Source organism: Equus asinus, chromosome 6 (assembly GCF_041296235.1).
Source record: "Equus asinus isolate D_3611 breed Donkey chromosome 6, EquAss-T2T_v2, whole genome shotgun sequence".
Taxonomy (NCBI): domain Eukaryota; kingdom Metazoa; phylum Chordata; class Mammalia; order Perissodactyla; family Equidae; genus Equus; species Equus asinus.
In genome coordinates this window covers 13,397,926-13,422,232 of record NC_091795.1, presented here as the reverse complement: position 1 = coordinate 13,422,232, position 24,307 = coordinate 13,397,926, and the positions used below count along the sequence as shown (strand labels likewise).

General features: G+C 42.1%; 2 protein-coding genes and 1 pseudogene across 14 annotated transcripts in view; 1 reads left to right on the top strand and 2 right to left on the bottom strand.

The window, feature by feature from the left end:
- The first annotated feature begins 139 nt into the window (after positions 1-139).
- Positions 140-6,223, top strand: RPL31 (ribosomal protein L31). The gene is made up of 4 exons (XM_070511612.1): positions 140-661; positions 4,202-4,327; positions 5,722-5,834; positions 6,161-6,223. Exons 1-4 carry the CDS (start codon positions 555-557, stop codon positions 6,190-6,192), a joined length of 378 nt encoding a protein of 125 aa, XP_070367713.1. The 5' UTR covers positions 140-554; the 3' UTR covers positions 6,193-6,223.
- An 855-nt stretch (positions 6,224-7,078) lies between these two features.
- TBC1D8 (TBC1 domain family member 8) overlaps positions 7,079-24,307 on the bottom strand; it is a 112,907-nt gene continuing 95,678 nt past the window's right edge. For 7 of the 13 annotated variants that reach the window (XM_044772987.2, XM_044772986.2, XM_070511606.1 and 4 more), the window contains 6 exons: positions 22,150-22,390; positions 21,537-21,602; positions 13,570-13,659; positions 13,054-13,151; positions 9,175-9,276; positions 7,079-8,118 (listed from right to left, as the gene is read on the bottom strand). In XM_044772987.2, coding sequence (XP_044628922.1) covers positions 7,657-8,118; positions 9,175-9,276; positions 13,054-13,151; positions 13,570-13,659; positions 21,537-21,602; positions 22,150-22,390 — 1,059 coding nt within the window. In that variant the 3' untranslated portion in view covers positions 7,079-7,656. Of the gene's footprint in view, positions 8,119-9,174; positions 9,277-12,998; positions 13,152-13,569; positions 13,660-21,055; positions 21,154-21,536; positions 21,603-22,149; positions 22,391-24,307 lie in introns of all 13 variants that reach the window. The other 6 variants (XR_011503844.1, XM_044772989.2, XM_070511604.1 and 3 more) reach the window with 3 other exon arrangements.
- Positions 15,745-20,872, bottom strand: LOC139045577 (ubiquitin carboxyl-terminal hydrolase 15 pseudogene; annotated as a pseudogene).

Genomic DNA, 24,307 nt, shown 5'->3' with positions numbered 1-24,307 from the left:
GCCGCTTACGTCACAGCCTCGCCGTTCTCTCTGCCCAGCCACACCTCCCACCTGCCGCCAGGCGACCCGGAAGCTGTAGTTGCGACCCGGCTTTGCCTCTCCCACAATACCCCGCGCTCTTCCTTTCCAGCCTGGGCCCGGCAGGGTGAGTATGGGTGGTGGGTCTCGGCTTCGGGAATCTGGCTCCATCCTCGGCCGGGATTGTGCTGGCCGGGACAGCGGCCTCTCTCCTGAGCGGGCCCGGGGCTCCGCGTTGCAGGGAGACGGCAATCCGCGCTGTGTTTAAGGGTTCCCATAGCTCGGGAAGGAGAGTGGCCAGGCTTAGGGGAGCCGGGGCCGCAGGGGTTTCCGGGGCGGGGGCATTTCAGGAGCGCCGGTGTCTGGACCGCGGGTGGCCGGCTTGCTTTTGCACAGGCCTGGGCTTCAGGGGTCTGGCCGGACCCTCGGTACCCGGAAGCGCGCCGAGGGCGGCAGCGTGAGGCCGGGCCCTGTTGGGGGGACTTAGCCTGTGGTTGTCCCATTCTGCTCTGAGCCTGCTTGTCGCCTGCGTTTAGATGGCTCCCGCTAAGAAGGGTGGCGAGAAGAAGAAGGGCCGCTCTGCCATCAACGAGGTGGTGACCAGAGAATACACCATCAACATCCACAAGCGCATCCATGGCGTGTGAGTACCCTGCAGGCGGCCGATGCCGCGCGCGTCGGGGGCTCTCGGAGGCCTGCTCAGTCGATTAGAGGCCGGGTGGTGCAGAAGTCACGCATTTCTTCTTCAGAAGCTCCAGTCTATGCCATGGAGCCTGTTTCAGGTTTATAGAGTTTAAAGGGTGGTGCTCGGAGGTTAGTGACTGGAGACGTGAGGTTGCGTGATGCAGTTTCTGGGAGAGCCACTTTGGGAAAACTTGGTGATGAGAAAAGCATCCTCCTCAGCCTTTGTAAGTGAATCAAACCCTGGCGGCCTAAAGGGTGAAAGATTTGTATGCGACGGAAAGCAAACTTTAATGTTTCTAGACTCGGATAAAGCTGTACCGGCCCAGGTGGTGAGCACTTTACAGGGTTACTTTCGTTCTCTGACGCACAACTCTGTGTTGGTGTTGATTGTAGTTAGTGTTGGTTGGTGATTAGTGTTGGTTGAGTCGTAATAACAAATGAAACTGCCAGAGAGACGAGAAAGATTCTATCAGTGGAGGGCAGTGCTTGTGGTGAGGACCCAGGAGTGTTGTGGGTTTGTGATGCACAAGAACGTCAGGAAGGGTTTTGTTTTTTTAAAAGATTTTATTTTTCCTTTTTCTCCCAAAGCCCCCCGGTACATAGTTGTGTATTTTTAGTTGTGGGTCCTTCCAACTGTGGAATGTGGGACGCCGCCTCAGCATGGCCCGATGAGCGGTGTCGTGTCAGCGCCCAGGATCCGAACCGGGAAACCCGGGCCTGCCAAGGGGAGCGCGCAAACTTAACCACTCAGCCGTGGGGCTGCCCCGCAGGAAGGGTTTTGAATGTTCTGGTGCTTGTTGTTTTCCTCTGCATTTGGTATTTAGTTCTTGAGTTTAGTGAGGTTTTCTCCGTTTTTGCACATGGTGCTTATTGCTGATAGTGGAGACCAGATCTCTTGAATACTGTTATTTGGAGTACCTTTAATAGCACAGTGTTACAGGGTAATATTCTATGCAGGCACCAATCCATGGAACAGGATTTCTTGCACTTGACTGCGCAGTCATCTCTCAGGAGAACTAATCTTTGCCGGGGATTTAAATATGCTCCAGCATCCGCATCGGGCCTGGCATTTTTGCGCTATGTTCCCTGCCCAGTGTTGACATGTGTGAGCTAAGGAGCATCATGCGCATTGTCTTATTTTGGGTCTCTGAGGTGGCTTCTGGGTCAGAACGCCAGTGCCTTTTTTGTGCGTTAATGCTGCTTGTGGGGAACCACATTCCTTTCCCACCCGTTTATTTGGTGCGTGCGCACATTCGTTTTGGGAGCATATCAAGTACTTGTTATTAGGTATTGTTCTTGGCTCTGCAAATAAGGGCAGAGAACCAAAAATCCTGCTTTACTAGTTTACTTACGGGGAGTTAGACAGCAAGTATTTAGATGTAAAATGGTGAGTGCTAAGTGGAACGTAAGTCACTGGTTGAAAGGAGTGCTGTTTTAAAGGCCACACAGATGATGACATTTGAAAAGTGTGGGTGTGAGCCATTGCAGGTGGACGAGGTTTTCGGGCATTTTGTGCTTTGTTACAAAAGCCTCTAGCGAAGACTTACATGACACTGAATCCTTTCATTATTTTTCAGTCCTTACTTGATCAACAATTGAGAGTTCATTCTTATGTGAAAATGCTGTATTTGTATTACTTCCAAAGGGTCCAGTCGTGTGTTTTCTTCTTGCTTCTCTAGCTGCTCCTTCTACTTTGCTAGTTCCTCCTCACAAGCTTCCTCTTCATATTGAGGAGCCCCAGGACTCAGTCCCTCTTCTGTCTGTGCTTGGTAATAGCAGCTAGTCTTAGGACTGCAAATATCCAACTGCTGTCAACATGTCTACTTGCGTGTTTAAATAGGCATCACAAACTTTGCAGGGCCCCAAACTGAACTTGTGGCATCCATCTCCACCCCCAACCTTCCTGTTTCTGGTCACCTTCCCTGTTGCAGTCGTGAGTGATGGCGCATGTCCTCTTGGCTCTGCCTTCCATGGTCTGACCGGTTGCACTGGTCCCACAAACGTTCTCTCCCCCTTGAATGGTTACAGTTAGCAGCTGTCGCTCCTGGTTCCCTCTCCCAGCCCCAAACATCACCTGGTCTATTCTCAAAGTCTTCATTGGCCTCCTGTCTTACTCAGATGAGAAGCCAGAGTTCTTGCTATCATCCCACATGAGCTGGCCACTTATTTTCTTAATCATACCAGGCATGTACCTGATTCAGGGTAGCTTTTTGCATTATTTTTACTTTTTTCTCTGTCTGAATGCTTTTCTGAGAGAGAACTAAATGACTGCCCTTGTCGTCTTCAGATCTTGACTCCAGTGTCTCTTTGGCCATCTTATTTAAACCTCCAATCCCCTTCCCTAATGCTCCCTCTTTTCCTTGGTTTATTTTTTTGTGTAGTACTCAATACCATCTGATGTACTCAATGTGTCATTTACATAAGCTACGTAAAGAACAGGGCATTATGTCTGTTAGATGTACTACTGTTATTTCTAGCGCCCTTTTTTCTAGATGGTTAAGTATTTAAGTGAATGAAATGAGCTTGCTTAATAGGGTTTTAGAAATAGCAAGGAGGCTGGTGAGGGCAGAGCAAAGGGAGCAGGGGAGATACGGTAAGAGAAGAGGCAGAGTGAGGTGGAGGGGGTGGGGAGACAGATCTTGTAAGCCATGTGAGGTCACTGAAGGGTTTAGAGCAGAGTTATGTCACCCTAGCACGCTCTGTGTGTTGCTTTGATCGGATTTCAGAGTTCACTTGATCTAACAAAAGTATGGAGCACCTACCATGTGCCAGGCACTGTGCATGGAGGTTACAGAGGTGCCATGGCCCCTTCTCCGAAGTTCACGGTCTTGGGGTGCTGCGACACCTGTTTGGTCTTTGCCCCACTTGGAATGGCCTTCACATATCCAAATGCTTGACCATTTCAGCAGTAGTAAAGTTTTCCTTGTTCATCATCTTTATTAACTGAAAGCATGAAATTCAAATGAATTTATGTACCCTCATCTGAACAATGGGAGTTGGAACACACACGAGTTAATGACAATGCCTGACTCATAATGAGAGCTCCAGAGAATTACTGTTATTCTCCTCATACTTCTGGAGAGATCTGTACATTTCAGTTCCCTGTTCTTTAAGTGTAGACCAAGTTAATGAACCTTAAGTGTTGTATACTTGATGTTTAGGCATATTCTAACACCGTTCTTTTATTACATTCTCTTTGGCTGGTGGTTTTATTAGAGCCTGGGGGTGTTTTTGTTTCTTTTGTCAGGAAAGAGTTGACCAGTGTGTATATTAGCATCTCCTAAGGATCATACACAGAGCTCTTGTCCTACATCATTGAAAATGGATTATATATCTTCCTGTCCCAAGTATTATACTGGGCACAACACACTGGTGGAAAAAAGGATTGGTCCTGCCTTGTTCAGGGTTTGGTTTAGATTTGTTTTGTGAAAATAGGACTGGCTGTGTTATGTATTTCGTTTAATTTTGTTCTCATTTATTTACTCAATTTGAATCTCAGGGGCTTCAAGAAGCGTGCCCCTCGGGCACTCAAAGAGATCCGGAAATTTGCCATGAAGGAGATGGGCACTCCAGATGTGCGAATTGACACCAGGCTCAACAAAGCTGTCTGGGCCAAAGGAATAAGGTGCTAAATTTACCTATGTTATGCACTTTTACAATTACACCAGCTTAACCAACTCACTCTGCATAGTCTTTCTAAGTTCAGTAATCTAGCTAATGCACATGAAAGTATTAAAAAAAAAAAATGTGGCAGAGTCAAAGGAGGGGTAGCATCAGCAGGGAAGCCCTTTCAATGTGGTATGTGAACTGAGACCCAAATGATAAAGGAGCCAGCAGTGTGAGGGTTGGGTAAGAGCGTTGCACAGAGAGAACAAACTTGCTGTGATCTGGGGACAGGGGTTATGAAGGTGGAGTAGAGTAAGTGAGGACAGTGAATGAGGATGGAGAGCTAGGCAGGGGACGCATTATGTGGAATCTGGTCACGGTGAACTTTGGACTTAGCTCAGACATAATGAGAAACACTGGAGCAGTGGTTTCCAGCCAGAAGCAATTTTACCCACCTTTCCTAGGGGGCATTTTAGATTGTCATTACTGGGGGTCACTACAGGCCAAGGATGCTGCTAAGCATCCTACAATACACAAGGCAGCCCACCATAGCAAAGAATCATCCAGCCCAAATGTCAGTAGTGCCAAGGATGAGAACCCTTTTGTAGTTTATAAGCAGGAGGATAGTTTTTTCTGTGGAGGATGATGTAAGGTGCCAGAGTGGAAGTGGGACCAGCTACGCGGGGTGGTACTGGCATGAACTAGGTGATTGTATGAGGCTGCCTGTGTCTGGGTGGTATTTCAGTGTTGGGGTTAGAGGGGATGACAAAGAGAGACTTGAGATTCAGCCCTGCAGTGAGCCAGCATTTAGGGTTCTGGTAGAGATGTGTGTAATAAAGGAGCTGCCGACGAGCTCCCTTGAGATGGTAAGGGAGGAGTGGTGTCACGTGAGCCAAGAGAAGTCCTAAGTTTCAGGGTGCCTCAAGTCCTGAGATAGATAAAAGGAGGACATGCCATCATCTATAAAGCTGCTGAGAGGTTGGATGGGATAGGATCAGAGTGTTATCTGCATAGGTAGAGAAACAGAAAATTTAATAGTCTTATGTTTTCAATATAGCCTGCAGAGTTTTCAGTGTTTCTCCAGATTTAAATTTAACAGACAAATCTCATAACCAAGATTTGTATGTTGCTAGCGTGTTTGGGCCCACATTTCTGCATGGGATTGAATGCATAGGTTGAAGGTTGGTGGTGGCTGCCTGCTAAGACAGGTATGCATCGTGAGACAACAGCATTTAATGCCCGCTTGTAGGTGTTTATTTTCTAGGGAACTGATAAACACACACATCTAGTGCTAGCTGGCTGGTCCAATTAGAGCAAAGGACAGAGCACTAGAAGCATGTTAAGAAGTGAGGACAGGATGTGTGAGAAGAGCAGGTGGCATCGGCTTGAGCAGCACATTTATATTTTTATCAGGAATGTCCCATACCGTATCCGTGTGCGGTTGTCCAGAAAACGTAATGAGGATGAAGATTCACCAAACAAACTCTATACGTTGGTTACCTACGTACCTGTCACCACTTTCAAAAGTAAGTTTTACTCCATCCCACAAAGCTGTTTAGATTAGAGAAACCACCTTAGCCCTGTTATAGCCTGAATTTGTGTTCAACAAATACTTAGTGTGCACCTGTATGCCTGGCATTTGTCCAGTAGGAATGTAAGGAACAGGTATAATCAGCAGACCTTGTTTAATTGTCAAGGTGTGGAAGAATGCAAAAGGACACAAAACAAGTCTGTATCTGGGTTGTAAAAAGGTCACATGGAATCCTACTGCTTGCCTAAACCCTTCAAGAAAAGGTTTTGGAGTATGAAGTGTGTGGGGCTGGAGGCTGACTGGCTGTCACTTCTTTTACAGATCTACAGACAGTCAACGTGGATGAGAACTAATGCTGATTGTCAAATAAAGTTATAAAACCGCCTCCGTGTTTCGGTTTTCCTTCGCTGGTTGCACACTTGTATGTTATAAAGCAGTTTCCAATTATCAGATCATTTGGAGACCTTTTCCTAAATACTGATTCCTGTGCGCTCTTATCCCCAGCCCCCGGAGTTTCTGAATATTTGGACAGGACCTAAGCAGGGTTTTTAGGGTGATTTTTTTTTTTTTTTTAAGTAAGCCTGGCTTGAGAACTCCTCTTTAGGGAGGTAGGACGTTGGAGGTATGATGTTGATGTGCTTTAACAAACTAAAATGATGAGATCGATACGCATGTGAGGGTTAAGGAAATGTGTTTGGCAGCATGTCTTTAAGCTCCTGCTGGCATCTGTATTGACTATACTTGTGAAAAGGTACAGAATAGTCTTGTAAAATTATTGATTTTTTGATAGGGTAACCAGATTATGCTTAACACTTCATAATTTAGCTCATTTATTTGTAATGGCTCCAGGAGGTATTTCTAGTCCAGATTTACATGGAGCTAAAGTTCAAAAACAAAGTTTCTTAAAGTTACAGTCACAAAAATATGTTAAATTCGGCCTGAAAACAAGATGTCACAGGGATTCTATTTCATCAGTGTTTAAGCTTCTGACCCTTGTTAAATGCTGCCATAAAGAGATTCCCTTTCTGAAGCCCTGCTGGTGATGGTGCACAGCCACAGCGGGCGTGTGGGCCACCTACAGCGTATTGCACTGTTGACGGGGGACGTGGAGACATCTCCAGCTTAGCCAGTCACTGGCACCGTCCAGACCTTAGACACTGAAATAAGGATAAGGTATAAACAAGGACCAAGTCAATACAAAAATTTCTTATTAAAAAACTTGGAGGCCAACATTGAAAGCATGGTTTGTACACAACATTTTTGGAAGGACACAGAGTGAATACAACCAAATATATTAAAACGGTTTCAATTACCAGCATTGAAACAAAATTAGTGCAAAAAAAGCCAAATACAATTGCACAGACAGTGGCTCTTAGATCTTGAAAGGGAACTTGATTCTTGACCTCTCCCATTATCCAAGTGAAAAATGAGAGCTTGGGCTTAGCTTGTCTCTGGGTTAGTATGACACATTGGACTCTTGTGTTCTGAGAACAGAATCAGACCAGCATCACAGCATAAGTGTCCATTTCAGCTAATCATAGACGTGAAATTGCAAGTCACAGCATCGAGGGAATTGACATATGGATACCCTGTGGCACTGACTATCCACCTGCTAATTCTATGGAATAAATAGAAATGCTTGAGGGTTGCATCCATTCCCCTAGCCACAGTGACCGTCAGCTGGCTTATCCAGATACCCAGTTTCTGAAGTATACTCAACGAATCAGACTGGAATCTGGTGTTATAGGCTGACAGCTCACAAAACTGGCCCCTGCTTTGGTATGGCAGACTCGTCTCCACAGCAAGCCGCTGTCTTGCTACAGGCTGCTCAGCTTGAGTTCAGGCTGAGATTGGCGGTTCATTTCCAAGGTTTTGAGACTATATTGATTGATCTTGGCATTTTCAAGTTTGGATTTAATGTCCAGTGGTTTTTCAAAAAAGTTTACTAATGACTGTTCAGTCAGAAGTGATGCTAAGATATGTTCAAGGGAGATAGTCCAGTCCCCTTCTGCCCCCTCAGGAAGTCCCTGGGAGTCCTGGGGAATCTTCCCAGTGTTGGTGTCAGCAAAAACGGAGTCCTGCTCAGGGGAAGGAGCTGAAGCCTGCAGTTCCTCCCCGCATTCCTGGGAGCCACTTCCTGAGCTGCCACTTCTCTGCCCCACTTCCCCGATCTGCAGCAGCAGAGTGGTTACTGTAGCGATGGCTTGATACAGATCATTTTCTTCTGGATCTTCGTGGAACATACTGTACAAAGTTTTACAGAACTGGATAAATTCTCTCTGGAATAAAAAAAAAAAAGTATAGCAGCATAACCAGGATGGAAGTCTAACGTATTTTTAAAAATTATAGTAGTCCCCCTTATCCACAGTTCATTTTCTGTGGTTTCAGTACTCGGTCAACCACAGTCCAAAAATATTAAATGGAAAATTCCAGGGGCCGGCCCCATGGCCGAGTGGTTAAGTTTGCACGCTCCGCTAAGGCGGCCCAGGGTTTCCCTGGTTCGGATCCTGGGCACAGACATGGCACCACTCGTCAGGCCATGCTGAGGCAGCGTCCCACGTGCCAAAACTAGAAGGACCCACAATTAAAATATACAACTATGTACTGGGGGGATTTGGGGAGAAGCAGAAAAAAAAAAAGATTGGCAATAGTTGTTTGCTCAGGTGCCAATCTTTAAAAACAAAAGAAAAGAAAATTCCAGAGATAATTCCTAAGTTTTAAATTGCACACCATTCTGAGTGGCATGATGAAATCTCAAGCTGTCCTGCTCCATCCTGCCTCGAAGTTGAATCATCCCTTAGTCCAGCATATCTACGCTGTATACACTACCCAACCGCTAGTCACTTAGTAGCCCTCTCGGTTATCAGCTTGACTGTAGGCATATCACAGTGCTTGTGTTCAAGTAACTCTTATTTTACTTAATGGCCCCAAAGCACAAGAGTGATGCTGGCAATTCAGATATGCCAAAGAGAAGCCATAAGTGCTGCCTTTAAGTGAAAACGTGAAAGTTCTCAACTTAAGAAAAAATGCTGAGGTTGCTAAGATCTGCAGTAACTTACTACAGTATGTTATTCTTCTATTTTATTATTAGTTGTTAATCTCTTAGTGTGCCTAATTTATACATTAAACTTTATCATAGGTATGTATGTATAGGAAAAGACATAGTATGTATCGTCATGTGTCACTTAACCACAGGCATATGTTCTGAGAAATGCATCGTTAGACAGTTTCATCGTCGTGCACACATCACAGGGTGGACTTAGAAAACCTAGATGGTATGGCCTACTACACACCTAGGCTATATGGTACTAATTTTTGGGACCGTCGTCATATACCTGGTCCATTATTGACGGAAACATCACTACGCAGCACATGACCGTACAGAGTTCAGTACTATGCATGGTTTCAGGCATCCACTGGGGGTCTTGGAGCATCCCCTGCGGATGAGGGGGATGACTGTGCTTAGTTGTTTGAGAAAGCCACATGGTACTTTCTGAAGCAGAATATTAAAAAAGGTAGTCTGCTCTTCCACTCTGAAAACACTATTAACAGTCTCCAGGGAATTTCAGCAAACGCTTGGAAGTGTGCTGTTTGTCTATACAGCAACTGTTAAGAAATGTGTACATCCCAATACCATTCACAATCGCAACAAAAAGAATAAAATACCTTGGGGTAAATTTAACTAAGGAAGTGAAGGACCTATATAATGAAAATTACAAGGCCTTTCTGAGAGAATTGGATGACGACATAAGGAGATGGAAAGACATTCCATGTACATGGATTGGAAGAATAAACATAGTTAAAATGTCCGTTCTACCTAAAGCAATCTACAGATTCAACGCCATCCCAATCAGAATCCCAATGACATTCTTTACAGAATTAGAACAAAGAATCCTAAAATTCATATGGGGCAACAAAAGACCTCGAATTTCTAAAGAAAAGAACAAAATGGGAGGCATCACAATCCCTGACTTCAAAACATACTACAAAGCTACAGTAATCAAAACAGCATGGTACTGGTACAAAAACAGGTGCACAGATCAATGGAACAGAATTGAAAGCCCAGAAATAAAACCACACATCTATGGACAGCTTATCTTTGACAAAGGAGCTGAGGGCATACAATGGAGAAAAGAAAGTCTTTTCAACAAATGGTGCTGGGAAAACTGGAAAGCCACATGTAAAAGAATGAAAATTGACCATTCTTTTTCACCATTCACCAGAATAGACTCAAAATGGATCAAAGACCTAAAGGTGAGACCTGAAACCATAAGGCTTCTGGAAGAAAACGTAGGCAGTACACTCTTTGACATCAGTATTAAAAGGATCTTTTCGGACACCATACCTTCTCAGAGAAGGAAAACAACAGAAAGAATAAACAAATGGGACTTCATCAGACTAAAGAGCTTCTTCAAGGCAAATGAAAACAGGATTGAAACAAAAAAAACAACCCACTAACTGGGAAAAAATATTTGCAAGTCATATATCTGACAAAGGCTTAATATCCATAATATACAAAGAACTCTCGCAACTCAACCACAAAACATCAAACAACCCAATCAAAAAATGGGCTGGAGACATGAACAGACATTTCTCCAAAGAAGATATACTGATGGCCAACAGGCACATGAAAAGATGCTCATCATCGCTGATCATCAGGGAAATGCAAATCAAAACTACACTAAGATATCACCTTACACCCATTAGAATGACAAAAATATCTAAAACTAATAGTAACAAATGTTGGAGAGGTTGCGGAGAAAAAGGAACCCTCATACACTGCTGGTGGGAATGCAAACTGGAAAACAGTATGGAGATTCCTCAAAAAATTAAAAATAGAACTACCATACGATCCAGCCATCCCACTACTGGGTATTTATCCAAAGAGATTGAAGTCAGCAATCCCAAAAGTCCTATGCACCCCAATGTTTATTGCAGCATTATTTACAATAGCCAAGACATGGAAGCAACCTAAGTGCCCAGCAACAGACGAATGGATAAAGAAGATGTGGTACATATATACAATGGAATACTACTCAGCTGTAAAACAGAACAAAATCGGGGCTGGCCCCGTGGCCGAGTGGTTAAGTTCGTGCGCTCCGCTGCAGGCGGCCCAGTGTTTCGTTGGTTCAAATCCTGGGCGCGGACATGGCACTGCTCGTCAGACCACGCTGAGGCAGCATCCCACATGCCACAACTAGAAGGACCCACAACGAAGAATATACAACTATGTACCAGGGGGCTTTGGGGAGAGAAAGGAAAAATAAAATCTTTAAAAAAAAAAAAAAAAAAAAAAACAGAACAAAATCATTCCATTTGCAATAAGATGGATGGACCTTGAGGGAATTATGTTAAGTGAAATAAGCCAGCGAGAGAAGGATAATCTGTGTATGACTCCACTCATATGAGGAATTTAAAATTATGGACTAAGAACAGTTTAGTGGATACCAGGGGAAAGGTGGGGTGGGGGGGGGCACAAAGGGTGAAGGGGTGCACCTACAACACGACTGACAAACATTAATGTACAACTGAAATTTCACAAGATTGTAACCTATCATTAACTCAATTAAAAAAAAAACCTTCAAATTTAATTCTAGATAGAATCTTTACATTTTCTCCCCATCTTTGTAAATCTTATTGGCTTTAATATCATGAATAACTTTGCTCTAACTACATTAAAAAACAGAGAAATGAAAATAGAAAAAAAAAAGAAAAAAGAAATGTGTACATCCTAGAGGATGTGCACACCCTTTAACCCAGCAAGTTGACTTGTAGAAATGGATACAAAAACTATGCACAGAGATTTGTCTATAAGGATATTTAAGCTGGGATTTCTAATAGAAAAAATTTGGGAACAACTTAAATATTGTGACCAAATAAAATTGTTCACCTGGTGGGAATACCATATGGCAACCAAAGGCTGTAAAATGAAGTAGAACTGTGATGCTTGCTGCCTTCTCAAATTGCAGACACGCTCCCGCCCAGATTGAGAATCTGCACGTCACATGATGAGACATGCTTCAAGTGGGATTTAGCTACAAAATTACTCTAGGAATAGGAAATTAATAATTGTTTAATTATTTGGAGGAAAAAAACTATGACTATTTTGAAGTAAATGAAACCAAGATATTAACACATCCCATTTTTGTTTACAGTAAAGAAAAAAAAGTTGATGTTATGTATATCAGAATGTTACTACTGACAGCTCTGGGCGAGGAGATTTAACTGATTTTCCAGGCAAGGAGCAGAATGAGCATTTGACGGCAACTCTGCAACAGAGTAGAGCAGCACTTCTCACATACGCCAGGAACTGCGAATCCCACAAGACGCATGGCAGTCAAAACACGGCTGGGAAACACTGCATGCTCAGTTCCACTCTGGGAGGCTCACAGTACACACACCACCGAAAAGATTTAAGTGCTATAATAAAGGAATGTTTGCAACTTTAAGCCTGCATTTCCCAAACACTGGGAAGAATCGTTTTCAAATAGAAAATTTAAAAACTAACCTACCACCATCAAATGGCACTTGAGTGTAGCAAAGAACCCTTTATTGACAAATACTTGGAGGTTTTGGAGACTCATATGAGCACTGTATATTATGCAGCCAATTATTTTCAAGAAACCAGAAAGTACACTAATATTTTTTAAGAGAAGAATGTTGCATCCACAGTGCTCCCAAATGCTGCTGTCACTCTAGGGAATAAATCTTCATCACAACCCAGGGAAATGTATTTGATATAAAAACTCTTCAAAGACATGTGGCAGCCTTCTGTTTTGAAGAGCTTGGAATATCCGAAAAGATCACAATGTTTTTTTTTTGAGGAAGATTAGCCCTGAGCTAATATCTGCTGCCAATCCTCCTCTTTTTGCTGAGGAAGACTGGCCATGAGGCTAACATCTCTGCCCATCTTCCTCTACTTTATACGTGGGACGCCTACCACAGCATGGCGTGCCAAGCGGTGCCATGTCTGCACCCAGGATCCGACCTGGCGAACCCCAGGCCGCCGGAGCAGGATGTGCACACTTAACCGCTGCACCACTGGGCCTACATCACAATTTAAATATCTCCCATTTAAATGTTCAGCTCCCAAAAGTTACAAGATCCTCTAATTAGGGCTTTGGAGGTAAAGGGGCCCAAGCTCAATTATCAAGCTTACCTCTGAACAAAACATTCGGCAAAACAGTTAATCCTGCACAGAAGAAAGTCCATACCTGGCTCATTTTGGGCAACTCTTTCTCAGTTTTATCTTTTTCTTTGGCTAAATCCTTAATCATCTGCTTCAGCTGTTTCTGATAATCAAATGCATCACCTTGAGAGGAAGAAAACAATATATAATTTAATCTAAATAAATTCAATGAAAGCAAGAAGGAAAGTACACGGAAGCAGGTGGTGAGGGGATGAGGAGTCCCACTAAGCAATTCCACGTACAAACAGAAAAGCAGAGATTACAGTAGAGGGAGAGTCTGCTCTACAACAACTGAATGGAGCGTGGTGGCTGTTGCTACAAGGACCTCTGAAACACCAAGCAAGAGGAATAAGCCCGGTGGGAAGACTGAGGGGCAGTCACCCAATACACTGCAGCTAGGAGAGCTTCTGGCCTCTGGAAGCAGTGGGCTCAGTGTTCATTCACAGGAGGAAAGGAACAGACAAATCAGCTTCTAAGAAGTCACTCCCACCTACTGCATGGTAGGCCTGACAGGAAGATAACGATGAAAAGAGGTACGTGCCATTTGACTTCCCAAAGACCAGGGGTCGCGACGTCGACAACAGAGGATTCTTTAATGGTGACTGGCTGTCTCGGTCATTTTCAGTGAGTGCTTTAAAAAAAATTGAACAAATTATTGTGCCTTCCCAAAACTGACAGAGTAATTTAACTTTTTAGGCAAAAAAAAGTGAAGGCTAAGCCAGCAGCCCCCAACCTGTGGGCTGCAGTCTTTTCAGGATCCACGAACCCAGCCATACACCAAGCATGTCTGCATACACAGAACAAAGAAAATATTTTACTCCCCAGCGAGTGCCTTTTCCCAGACCTATGTAGTTCCTGTTGTAATTAATGAAATGCAAATTCACAGAAGGACACTGCTCATGTTGTCCTGGGAAAATGCATGTAGTAAAATCCCATTTTGTAAGACATATATATATATATGTATACACATACACACATATAAGAAACTCTAGAAATAAATACACAATCTCTGGATGGCAAGATAATAGGTGATTAAACTTCCCATGGTATTATTTCTCTGTAATGAGCACATACTGCTATACTTACATAATTTCTAACAAAAATTGAAAAAAGCTTTACTGAATTCAAAGCAGCATTTTATCATTAAGAGGTCTCTTGAAATATACTAAAACACGATTATATTGGAACCCTCTTACACTGCTTGTGAGAATGTACGGTGGTACAGCCACTTTAGAAAACAGTCTGGCATTCCGCAAAAGGTAAACATAGAGTTACCACTCCTAGGTATATACCCAGGAGAAATGAAAACATTTATCTCCTCAAAAACTTGTACACAAAAAACTTGTACACTTCGTAGCATTGTGCCTAAGAGACAAAAAGTGGGAACATCCCAAATGTCCGTCAGTTGATGAATGGATAAATAAATTACGGCATACCCATCAAACAGAGTATTATTTGGCCACAAAAAAGAATGAAGCACTGATATAAGCTACAACATGGATGAACCTTGACAACATAACAAATAAAAGGCAGACACAAAACGGCACATATTACGTGATTCCATTTATATGAAATGTCCCGAACAGATAAATCTATAAAGACAGAAATCAGGGGGAAATGGATGGATTGGGGGAACAACTAAAGGGTACAAGCTTTCTTTTTGGGGGTAATGAAAATGTTCTAAAAGTGACTGTTGATGGTTGCATAACTGTGAATATATTAAAAATCACTGAATTGTACAGTTTAAATGGATGAATTGTATGGTGTGGAAATTGTAAATCAATAAAGCTGCTACAAAAAAACAATTATAAAGGGGATTAGAGACAAAGGATCCTCATATTTTAAAAAGGCTGAAACTTACTAGTAAGCCATTCACAGAGAGTAAGTCAATGGCGAAATTCAGTTGTCATCCAACAAATATCCACATGATGGCACTAAAGCCTTGATAAGATACTTTCCGTCCTACCTGGGAGGTAGGTTTCTGGGTTTTGTTTGTTTTTGGGTTTGTTCTGTTTTTTCTATAACAAAGATATTGAGTCATATTTTTCCAATTTTTCCCAAAAAAAATTCTACACGGTGGTCTATGTGAGACTCCTCCACACCCTGGATGGAACTGGGGCAGTCCTGACGGAAACAAATTTCCCAAGTAGTAGCTGCTGGGATGCCCAGAGGACACGGGGCCCCTCTCTCAAGGAGCTGGGTGTGTCAGACAAGAGAAGAAGCGCATACACAAGTCACTCTAACAAAATGCTCTAACAGAAGAACCATGACGCACAAATGTCATGGGAGCAGAGAGGAGCGGTTAATTCAAGGGGTGGGCCAGTGTCCACAAAGGATGCAGGTGAAGTATCAACAGTGACCAGGAGGCGGAAAGGCCAACCAACCCACAGGGCAGAGCTGCTCATCCTCTTTCCTGTCCTGGCACACAGAAACCACCACCACTCAGACTGGACACTGGAGGACACCGGAGGAAGCTTGGAGTTCATCCCCTTATCTTTCATGATGAGAAACACAGAATGCCATATATTAGGAAAACAGTAAAGCTTAGTTTACATAGGATCTTTAAGTGTACTTTCGATCTTTTTAAATGAGCTATTTGAATTAACTTTTATCAATGTAACCTTACTTTACATTCCTATATATATGCAGCTCATAATTCAAGATTATAAATGGATTAAGAGACATTCCTATTATACTTTTCATTGTGTCTCACTTCAAGCACTACACAAGTTAAAATCTGATAAAGGATTTCATTTGGTTATCTGAAACTCCCCAACTCAGACTTTCGTTTTAACGTGGTAGATAACTTCATCACTTCAACAGATACCACCTTCCGGCTTTAAGAGTTTCCATTAGTCAGTGTGCATAGTTTTCATTTTCTGTATCACTGTTACCACTGCTGTCTTCATCACTTTCTAAATGGGATGCCTGTGGAGGGAAAAAGCCAGTCCCACTGAAAGTGTCTCCTTTCTGGCAGAGGAGCACCTATACTGCTTTCATCACAATTTGTCCTTCAGATGCAGCTGAGACACTACAGTTATCAAAATAATACCATTCTCCGTCATATTTTTTTCTTGCAAAAGCAGTATAGTGCCCTCTTGCCCCTCCATAGTGGTTGGAAACAGCAATCGAACTATAGCAGCAAGGCCTTGCATTTGGATTAATTAGAATTCCAACATATCCACCTCAGTGATAGGAAAACCCACTAAATCAACGAGCTGTGTCTCAGATAGCTCCTGTAAGAAAATCACTTGAGATGTAACACGTACTGGACACAGGGATCATAAATCCAATTTCTTAGTGGCTTCTTGACAATTTGGATAATACCACGGATCTTCAACACCTAGCTTTTGTTTTGTAAAAACTTCAATGGAATCTTTTATTTTCACAAAAGGTTTTTTCTAGGAGGTTTTTGTTCTACATTTTTCATGTTTTTCAAAATCCTCAGTGGCATTTTCAACTCAGGATCCCCATCCAAAGAACAGATCTTTCATCTGGCCTAAAGTGTCTCTCATCCAATCGAATACGCCTGGTATCATTTCTGATGTAGCTGTCAGTGCTGCCTACGTCATCGAAGTGGAGTGCAACCTCTCATTTTCTGTGTCCTGTGAGAAGCTGACCTTCCTAAGCCTCCTCAGCACACCATCCATCTGCAGAATCATTCTCTCCGCCTCTGACCCTTCAGACGACTGCTTCATTCTCTGAGGGGGCTCCTGATCCTGCTGGGTTCATCATTTAGCTCTTCTGTTTCTGCTTCACTTGCTCAGTCGTCCTCAAATATGCCATTTGAGCCATTTCCATTAATAATTGGGTCCTGAGAGCAGTGTAGGATCCTTCACTTTCTTGGATTCCAGTAGATATTTTGACATATTAGCACATTCTCAAAAGCAGACCATAGAGTTTATCTTCAGTATTGTTTCTTAGTACAGCAGTCCCCCTTTATCCAGTTTCAGTTACCTGTGGTCAACTGTGGTCCAAAAATATTAAATGGAAAGTTCCAGAAATACACAATTCATAAGTTTTAAACTGCACACAGTTCTGAGTAGCATGAGGAAATCTGACAGCATCCCGCCTGGGACGTGACTCACCCCTTTGTCCAGCAGATCCACACTACCGACTACCCACCTGTTAGTCACTTAGGAGCCTCTTGGTTATCAGATCAACTGCCGTGGTATTGCTTGTGTTCAAGTAACCCTTATTTGTTTAACAAATAAAGGTGCGCGAGTGATGATGCTGGCAATTCGGATATGCCAGAGAGAAGTCATAAGTGCTTCCTTTAAATGAAAAGACCATAGTGCATAGTAGAGGGTTGAGTACTATCTGCGGTTTCAGGCATCCAATGGGGGTCTTGGAACGTATCCTAGTAACCGTATAACCATAAGAAACGGCCAAGAAAAAAGTGAAGAACCAATATGATGGGGATAACCTGTGTGCCAAACTTTCCTCTCAGGCAAACAGCAGTTGTCACATGCTCTGTATCTTCCATCCTGTTGATGTTAATTTCAAACACATAATATCCCATTCCATACTGCTAAGGTTTCTATCCACAGTGAATATGCTGTGAAATCTATGACTGTATATATCAGACCTATCACCTTATCTGCAGGTCCTCTTGACAAAGCAGACGATGTCATGCAAAGATCTTGTGTATTTCCAATTGTACTGGATGAGGTTAGAAAGTGGATCCATTCTAAGTAAACTAACTTAAATTTTCATGGTACATACTTTTATCATGGGCAATGGAACAAAATAGATTTTGTCAAGTAACAAAATGACTCAAATGGTATTGAAATCTTAGCATACTCAGGACTCCTTAACATTAGTTTTCATGTTAATATTAATATTGAAAGGGCTACATGCAATTCTTGCTTAGGACTTTAAATAATGACCTCTTCAAAAAAGACTGTCACCATAAGTGAGAAACTGGACAGGAAAGTGGAAGCAAACAGCATTTTTCTACACTTGACAGAAACTTCTTTCTTGTCATTACCGAGAATTTGAATGATTCAAATGTTTTGGATTTTACTTCAAGTGTGTAATCATTCTGTGTATCAAACAGCTTCTCCCTTACTGACAAATGTGATGTTGAAATTCTTTTGGCTAATATGACTGGATTTTGAATCTAATCAACATTTTTTCATATCAAATGTTTCAAAATAACAAAGCATTTCTTCATATACAGATATTGCTGGATTAGTCAATAATTATATTTCAGGATTCAAATTATAACACTGACTAAACATCACTAATGTTTAACTTCATTCTTCTAATGAAGAATAACTTCATTCTTTTCTAATTTGAATATTTTATTTGAATCCATACTTTGTCAGTATGTTAATATACTTTCACGTACTCTTTCAATTTTCAATTAAGTTTATTCAGGTTTTTAATATTTTAAGTCCTTTTTTAAAGCCAATAACTATCTTTAACCAAACTGCAAATTGGAATTATTCACAAGATTTTTCCTTTTAACTCATCTTCCTGACAAAACTTCCCTTGGACAGCAATGCACTTGGATGTGTGGAAGACCTCAGAAAGAAATCTCTATTTCTTCACAAAGCTGAACACAAAGCCTGGAGCAGCTCGAATTTTATTAGATTGAGCATTTTAAGAACATCATTTAATGTGGAGCCAAACCAGTAAGGAAGCCTTTTGGAGCCTACTCTGCAGATGTAGTAACGTACTCCCTGCACCTCCGTTTCTGGGAGGAACTCTGACGTCAGCTCCTCTCAGTACACTGTCTTACAGAAAGCATCCAAGTGCCTCCTTCCTCTGTGTCCATTTACCATTTCCAGTGTGTCCCTCTCAGCAGCCTGTCTGATGCTTCTTTCTAATGAGCCTCATGTTCTCCCAGGAAATTGACTTTTGGAAGTCCAATTTGTATAATTAACTGAGCAAAATGACCATATCTGTAGATTTATCAATCTGCAATGAAAACTCCTGATTTAATAATCTTCTGGGATACTGTTTGTCTCTACATCACCTGATAGGGTATCAAATCACCTGGAATATTTCTTTACTATTTCCTTTGCTAAACAGTGTTGCACTCACCACAGAGCTTTAATAAAGTGGGCTCTTCTGGAACTGTGAGGCCTTGGGCTTAGCTCTGCCTTGCTTCCTGAGTTGCATCAGAAGCCTCTGTAAGCAGCCTCTCAGAACCCTCTGCCTCCTCTATCGTCCTTGCAGAATCCCAGGCACTCTGCACAGGTGGGTGTCACCGTGTGCCCGATGGGCAGCACTGCCTCCGTTCAGGCAGAGCAGACATTTACTCTCCGGGCACACAAGTTCAAACTGCAGGTAATCCTCAGTAGACTTCCTAATTAGTGAGTTAAACTTTTTTTTTCTTTTCTTTTTTTTTGAGGAAGATTAGCCCTGAGCTAACATCTGCTGCCAATCCTTCTCTTTTTGCTGAGGAAGACTGGCCCTGAGCTAACATCCATGCCCATCTTTCCCTACTTTATATGTGGGACACCTACCACAGCATGGCTTTTGCCAAGCAGTGCCATGTCTGCACCCAGGATCCGAACCGGTGAACCCCAGGCCACCGAGAAGCCGAACGTGCGAACTTAACCACTGCACCACTGGGCAGGCCCCTAAACTTTTTTTTTTCTCTGAGTAGTGTGTTTGCCCCTTTTAATCAAAAACTTACTCATTATAGTGGAAAGTAAATATTTGTTAAAATTAAATCTATTTAAATGAAAAGTGCCTAAAGGTATTGTGAGTCTTCATGGCCTTGGGAAACTGATGTTTTAAAATAGAGGTTTTCAGTTGTCTGTATTCGTAAGATTTTTTTAAAACTACATCAAAAATACAAATGTTAACTATAGGTTAGCAAAATAATATATCAAATCTTAATTTCCACTTAATTTAGATTCTGGGTCATACAATATAAATATTACAATTTTATATGTTCAAAAAGCTTTTGAAAAACTGATTTTCTGAAGCCATGGAGGTCTACAAATGCATTTAATGAACTGATATAATTAAAATATGTCTTTTAGAAATAAACTTATAATTTGGAAAATAAGTCATTATGAAGTTATATCAAGAATCAAATATCAATCTCAAAAGATAATCTAAAAAACAATAAATTTAAAGATATATCAAGAATGGGAACTCTGTACTATATTTTCAACTTTTCTACAAGTCTAAAATTATCCCAAAAGTTTATCTAAAAGCCAAGGGGCCAGCCCAGTGGCATAGCAGTTAAGTTCACGTGCTCTGCGTCGGTGGCCTGGGGTTCACCAGTTCGGATCCAGGGTGCGGACCTAGCACTGCTCAGCAAGCCATGCTGTGGCAGCATCCCACATATAAAAGAGGAAGATAGGCACAGATGTTAGCTCAGGGCCAATCTTCCTCAGCAAAAAGAGGAGAATGGGCTGTGGATGTTGGCTCAAGGCTAATCTTCCTCAAAAAACAAAAAAGGAAAAAAATCAAGATAAAATAACTGAAGACAATAAAATTAATCATATTCTATTTAGGAATACCAGATATTAATGATTATGAGATGATAATGATGCCAATGATGATGATGATACAGGAACAATTATGGATATCTTCTATGTGAATAGGAAGATATTTATGAAAAATAAGGGCAAATTAAGTAAAAAACCAAACTCAACTTATATTGGCATAAAAGGCAAAGAACTTCATTGATGCTAAATAATTTGCACTAAAGCAATAACGAGTCCATGGGAAGGGCGAGGAGGAGCCATCTGTGGCCACTGGGGATGACGTGCATAATGAAGCATATGCCAAATCAGTGATGGCTGAATTCAGGAAGTGTACCCAGAAAGCCCACAAATAACGTCCAAGCGCTTTTTCAGCTTTTGTATAGGTGTCATTAGTTGTGAAAGCCACCAGGATCTCGTAGCCCTGGAACCTCCCAGCCTGCCGGCCTCCCTCGCTCGCTCCTCAGCAAGTTCTGTTAGAGGTCCCATCCAACACTAGTACATGGCACCGGGGTTCGGAGACCCTCTGGGATTCCTAATCCACCTCCATCAGCTTCAAAGCTCAAAGGAATATACCTTAACGTTAACGCCAAGCTTGATCTCCTAGGTCTCAAAACTGCTTCCTGTGTCCTGGTTACCACCGCTTAAATCTGAAGGAAGCGTGGTCTTACGTGCTGGAAAAATAAAACGACCCTTCAAAAGTAGCAGGCTAAAATAACTCTCTCTTAAGGCAACCAGGGTCTGGCTTCCCCACATTCCACAGGCCAGTGGCTCTCAGTGTGGTCCTCAGACCTAATGAGCCAGAAACTCTGGGAGGGGACCCCGTAACTGTGCGTTAACAAGAGCTCTGGGTGACTCTGATACACACTCAAGTTTGGGAACCACTCCTGTAAGCCAAGCAATACAGAACTCAAAATATGTGATCCGCAACCCCAAACTAGAAACATCTATTGCCTTGAGTCTAAAACTTAAAAAGAGAAGAACTTCAGTGTCATACACAAAGCTGACTTGTGTCAAGGCAGAACAAAACCTGATTTTTCTACTTAGAATTTCTTACCTGGAGGGATATGAAGCCTATATAGCAGTTTAATTTTCTCATTCATTTCTCCATTGTACATTATATCTGCAAAAATTAAAAACAGAGAGACTGAGTAGCTGCAAATGGTGAAAGTACATTTGTCATGCACAAACTCACCGTGGGGAGAGAGCTTAGTAAGGTCAAGACTTGCTGAGGCAACACGCCCCCCGCCCTACCTCCAGACACACGCTGTGCTTGAGACGAAACCGCGAAAGGTGGCGGTCGGTGCCTGCTGAGCTACAAGACAACCTTGGGAGTTTTGTCTGGCCTCATACCTTCTGAAAGATTTTAAGTGCAAGAGTGAGGAACACGGCTCCTAACAAGCCACCACCACACCCTGGATGCCAAGAACAAGGTCAATGAGCTTGTATGCTGGGAGCCTGGGCTCCTCTCCCCACCCCCACTGAAGGAAGCATAAAAGTGGTCATGAGAGGAGCCCAGAGAGTGATTTTTAAAATCACAAAATCACATGAGGCCATTCACAAGTACACTTCACCGTGTGGATCTGCCTACTCCACAGCCCACTTTGTCTTGTGTTCACAGTCTCACATCCTAAAACAGCTCAGTGAGATAAGGACCCATGGAGTCATACCGAGACAGCTCACAAATGCTTTGAATTCAATGAGATGGTCCATGTTGTCATCCAGAAGCCTGAAAGTCCTTTCAGCCAGGATCTCCGTGTGGGCCCCACAGGTCCACGGCGAGACAAGCTGAAACAGGTGTGCAAACTGCTGGGCGTCTATGCGGTACTGCTCTGCGTAGGGCCTGCTGGGGTCATGACGCGGCGCCACGGGCCTGGGCTGCTCCCAGTAACAGCTCATCATGTGTTCTCTCTGAAAACAAGGAGAGAGGGATCTGTGAGCGAGAGCGCTGCCTGCGGGAGGTGCACGCTTCAAAGCCACGGCTCACATGGCCTTCTCTCGTGACTTGCTTTGCCTCACCAAATTATCATGTATTGAACAAGCAAGATTTTAACACAAATGAAAAAAATTAAATACTCACAATCTCACCACTCTAACCAGACGTGTAAAAAGTTTCTCCTTGTTACTCTGTAGTCCTTGCCCACGTGAATATTTTCCTTTATTAAAGTTTCTTTTTTCATTGTAACAAAAACGCAACAAAATTTATGATTTTAACCATTTTAAATGTTCAGATGCCATAGTTTTAATTAGAGAAGACATACAATTTTTATTCTGATATTTTCTCTTAAAATCATATTCTTTGGAAATCAAAAAGTACTAGAGAAATCTAGAGGATAAAGATATAGGTTACCTATGGGAAGGGAAAATGGAGGTAGGGACCCAGATGTGGAAGCAAGTATTTTTACTGTGTGCTTTTTGATACATTCTGAATTTTGAACCACATGACTATACTAACAATTTCAAAAAGTTAAAAGTCAAAAAAAAACAAAAACGAAAGGCAAGTTGAAGTCTTGGGAAGAGACTGAAAACCAAAGCAGTCCACACCAGCCCTGTCGCTGAGGACCAGGGCAGCCTCCTTAGAATGCATCTTTCACACCCCTAGTGAATCACCTCTTGGGACATCTCAACTCACTGGAATGGTTCCCAGCGACTTCAGAGTTCTTCACAATTTCAATCCCCACCCCCCATAAGCATGGCACAGAAACAAGTGCAGATGCTATAAAGTGCAAGTATGTATCCTTGGACAGAAACCAAAATGCCATTTATAATTTTACTGTCATATTCATTGCAGCCATGTTCTTTAAATAGCCTTTGCAGAATTGTGAAAAGTACCACAAGAACTTTTAAGTGTGAAACAAAGGTCTAATAAATTTCCATTCCTAAAAACCCAAAACACACTATTAATTTCCTTGTACATTTGTGCATCCTATGATACTAAAGGCCCACAGAATCCTGCCCAGAAGAAAACAGTAATAATATATAGGCCAAGCACTAACACAACCAATTTACACAGAATCCTATAGAAAAACAAACCAATATAAAAATAGGCAAAGGATATGAACAGGTGATACAAAGAAGTATACAATTAGGCAATAAATTTATGGAATGGTATTCAACCTCACTAATGAGTAAGCAAATTTAAGTTAAAATGAAACAATTTTCTACAAAACTAACAAAATTGTTAAAGATCTGTAATATTAAGTGTTGAGTGGGTGCAAATGGGCACTCTTAGACGTCATCAGTGGAACTGCAATTTGAAAAATCAAAAACACCTTAACATTATTGACTAAAATTTGGTTTGTGCATCCCTAAGGAACCCACCCTACAGCAACAGCAGCGCTGGTGTCCAGACAACGGCACCAGGATGCTCAGTGCAGCACTGCTGATAAAGCAGCAAAACACTGGAGCCAATATAAATGTCCCTCAAGAGGTGAATGGGTAAATAAACTGCGGTTTAGCCCTACAATGAAATTGTGCAGCCATTAAAAAAGAATGAGAAGAGATCTGTAGATACGGAACTAGAAAAACATCCATGATAAAAAATTGCAGGCCATTATGTGTAGCACAATCTCACTTTTACATGGAAAAAAAAAAGTGTGTGTGTGTCTACAGAGGGATATAGTTTAAGAGGGGAAACTCAGAAAAGATATTCACTGTATTCTTAACAGGAATTACCTGTACAAGGTGAAACTGTAGGTGCAGACAGAACGAGACCCTTTCATTTTTTACTTTTCTTCTTTTAATGGTGAGAGTAGGTATAATTTTATTTTCTTTGTTTCGTGTTTTTTAAATTAAATTTTGAAAATAAAAGTCTTAACCAGGACATGG

Coding starts and splice junctions, on each gene's coding strand:
- RPL31 (XM_070511612.1), top strand. CDS start 555: ATGGCTCCCGCTAAGAAGGGTGGCGAGAAGAAGAAGGGCCGCTCTGCC. Junction 662..4,201: donor CACAAGCGCATCCATGGCGT/GTGAGTACCCTG, acceptor TTTGAATCTCAG/GGGCTTCAAGAAGCGTGCCC. Junction 4,328..5,721: donor GTCTGGGCCAAAGGAATAAG/GTGCTAAATTTA, acceptor TATTTTTATCAG/GAATGTCCCATACCGTATCC.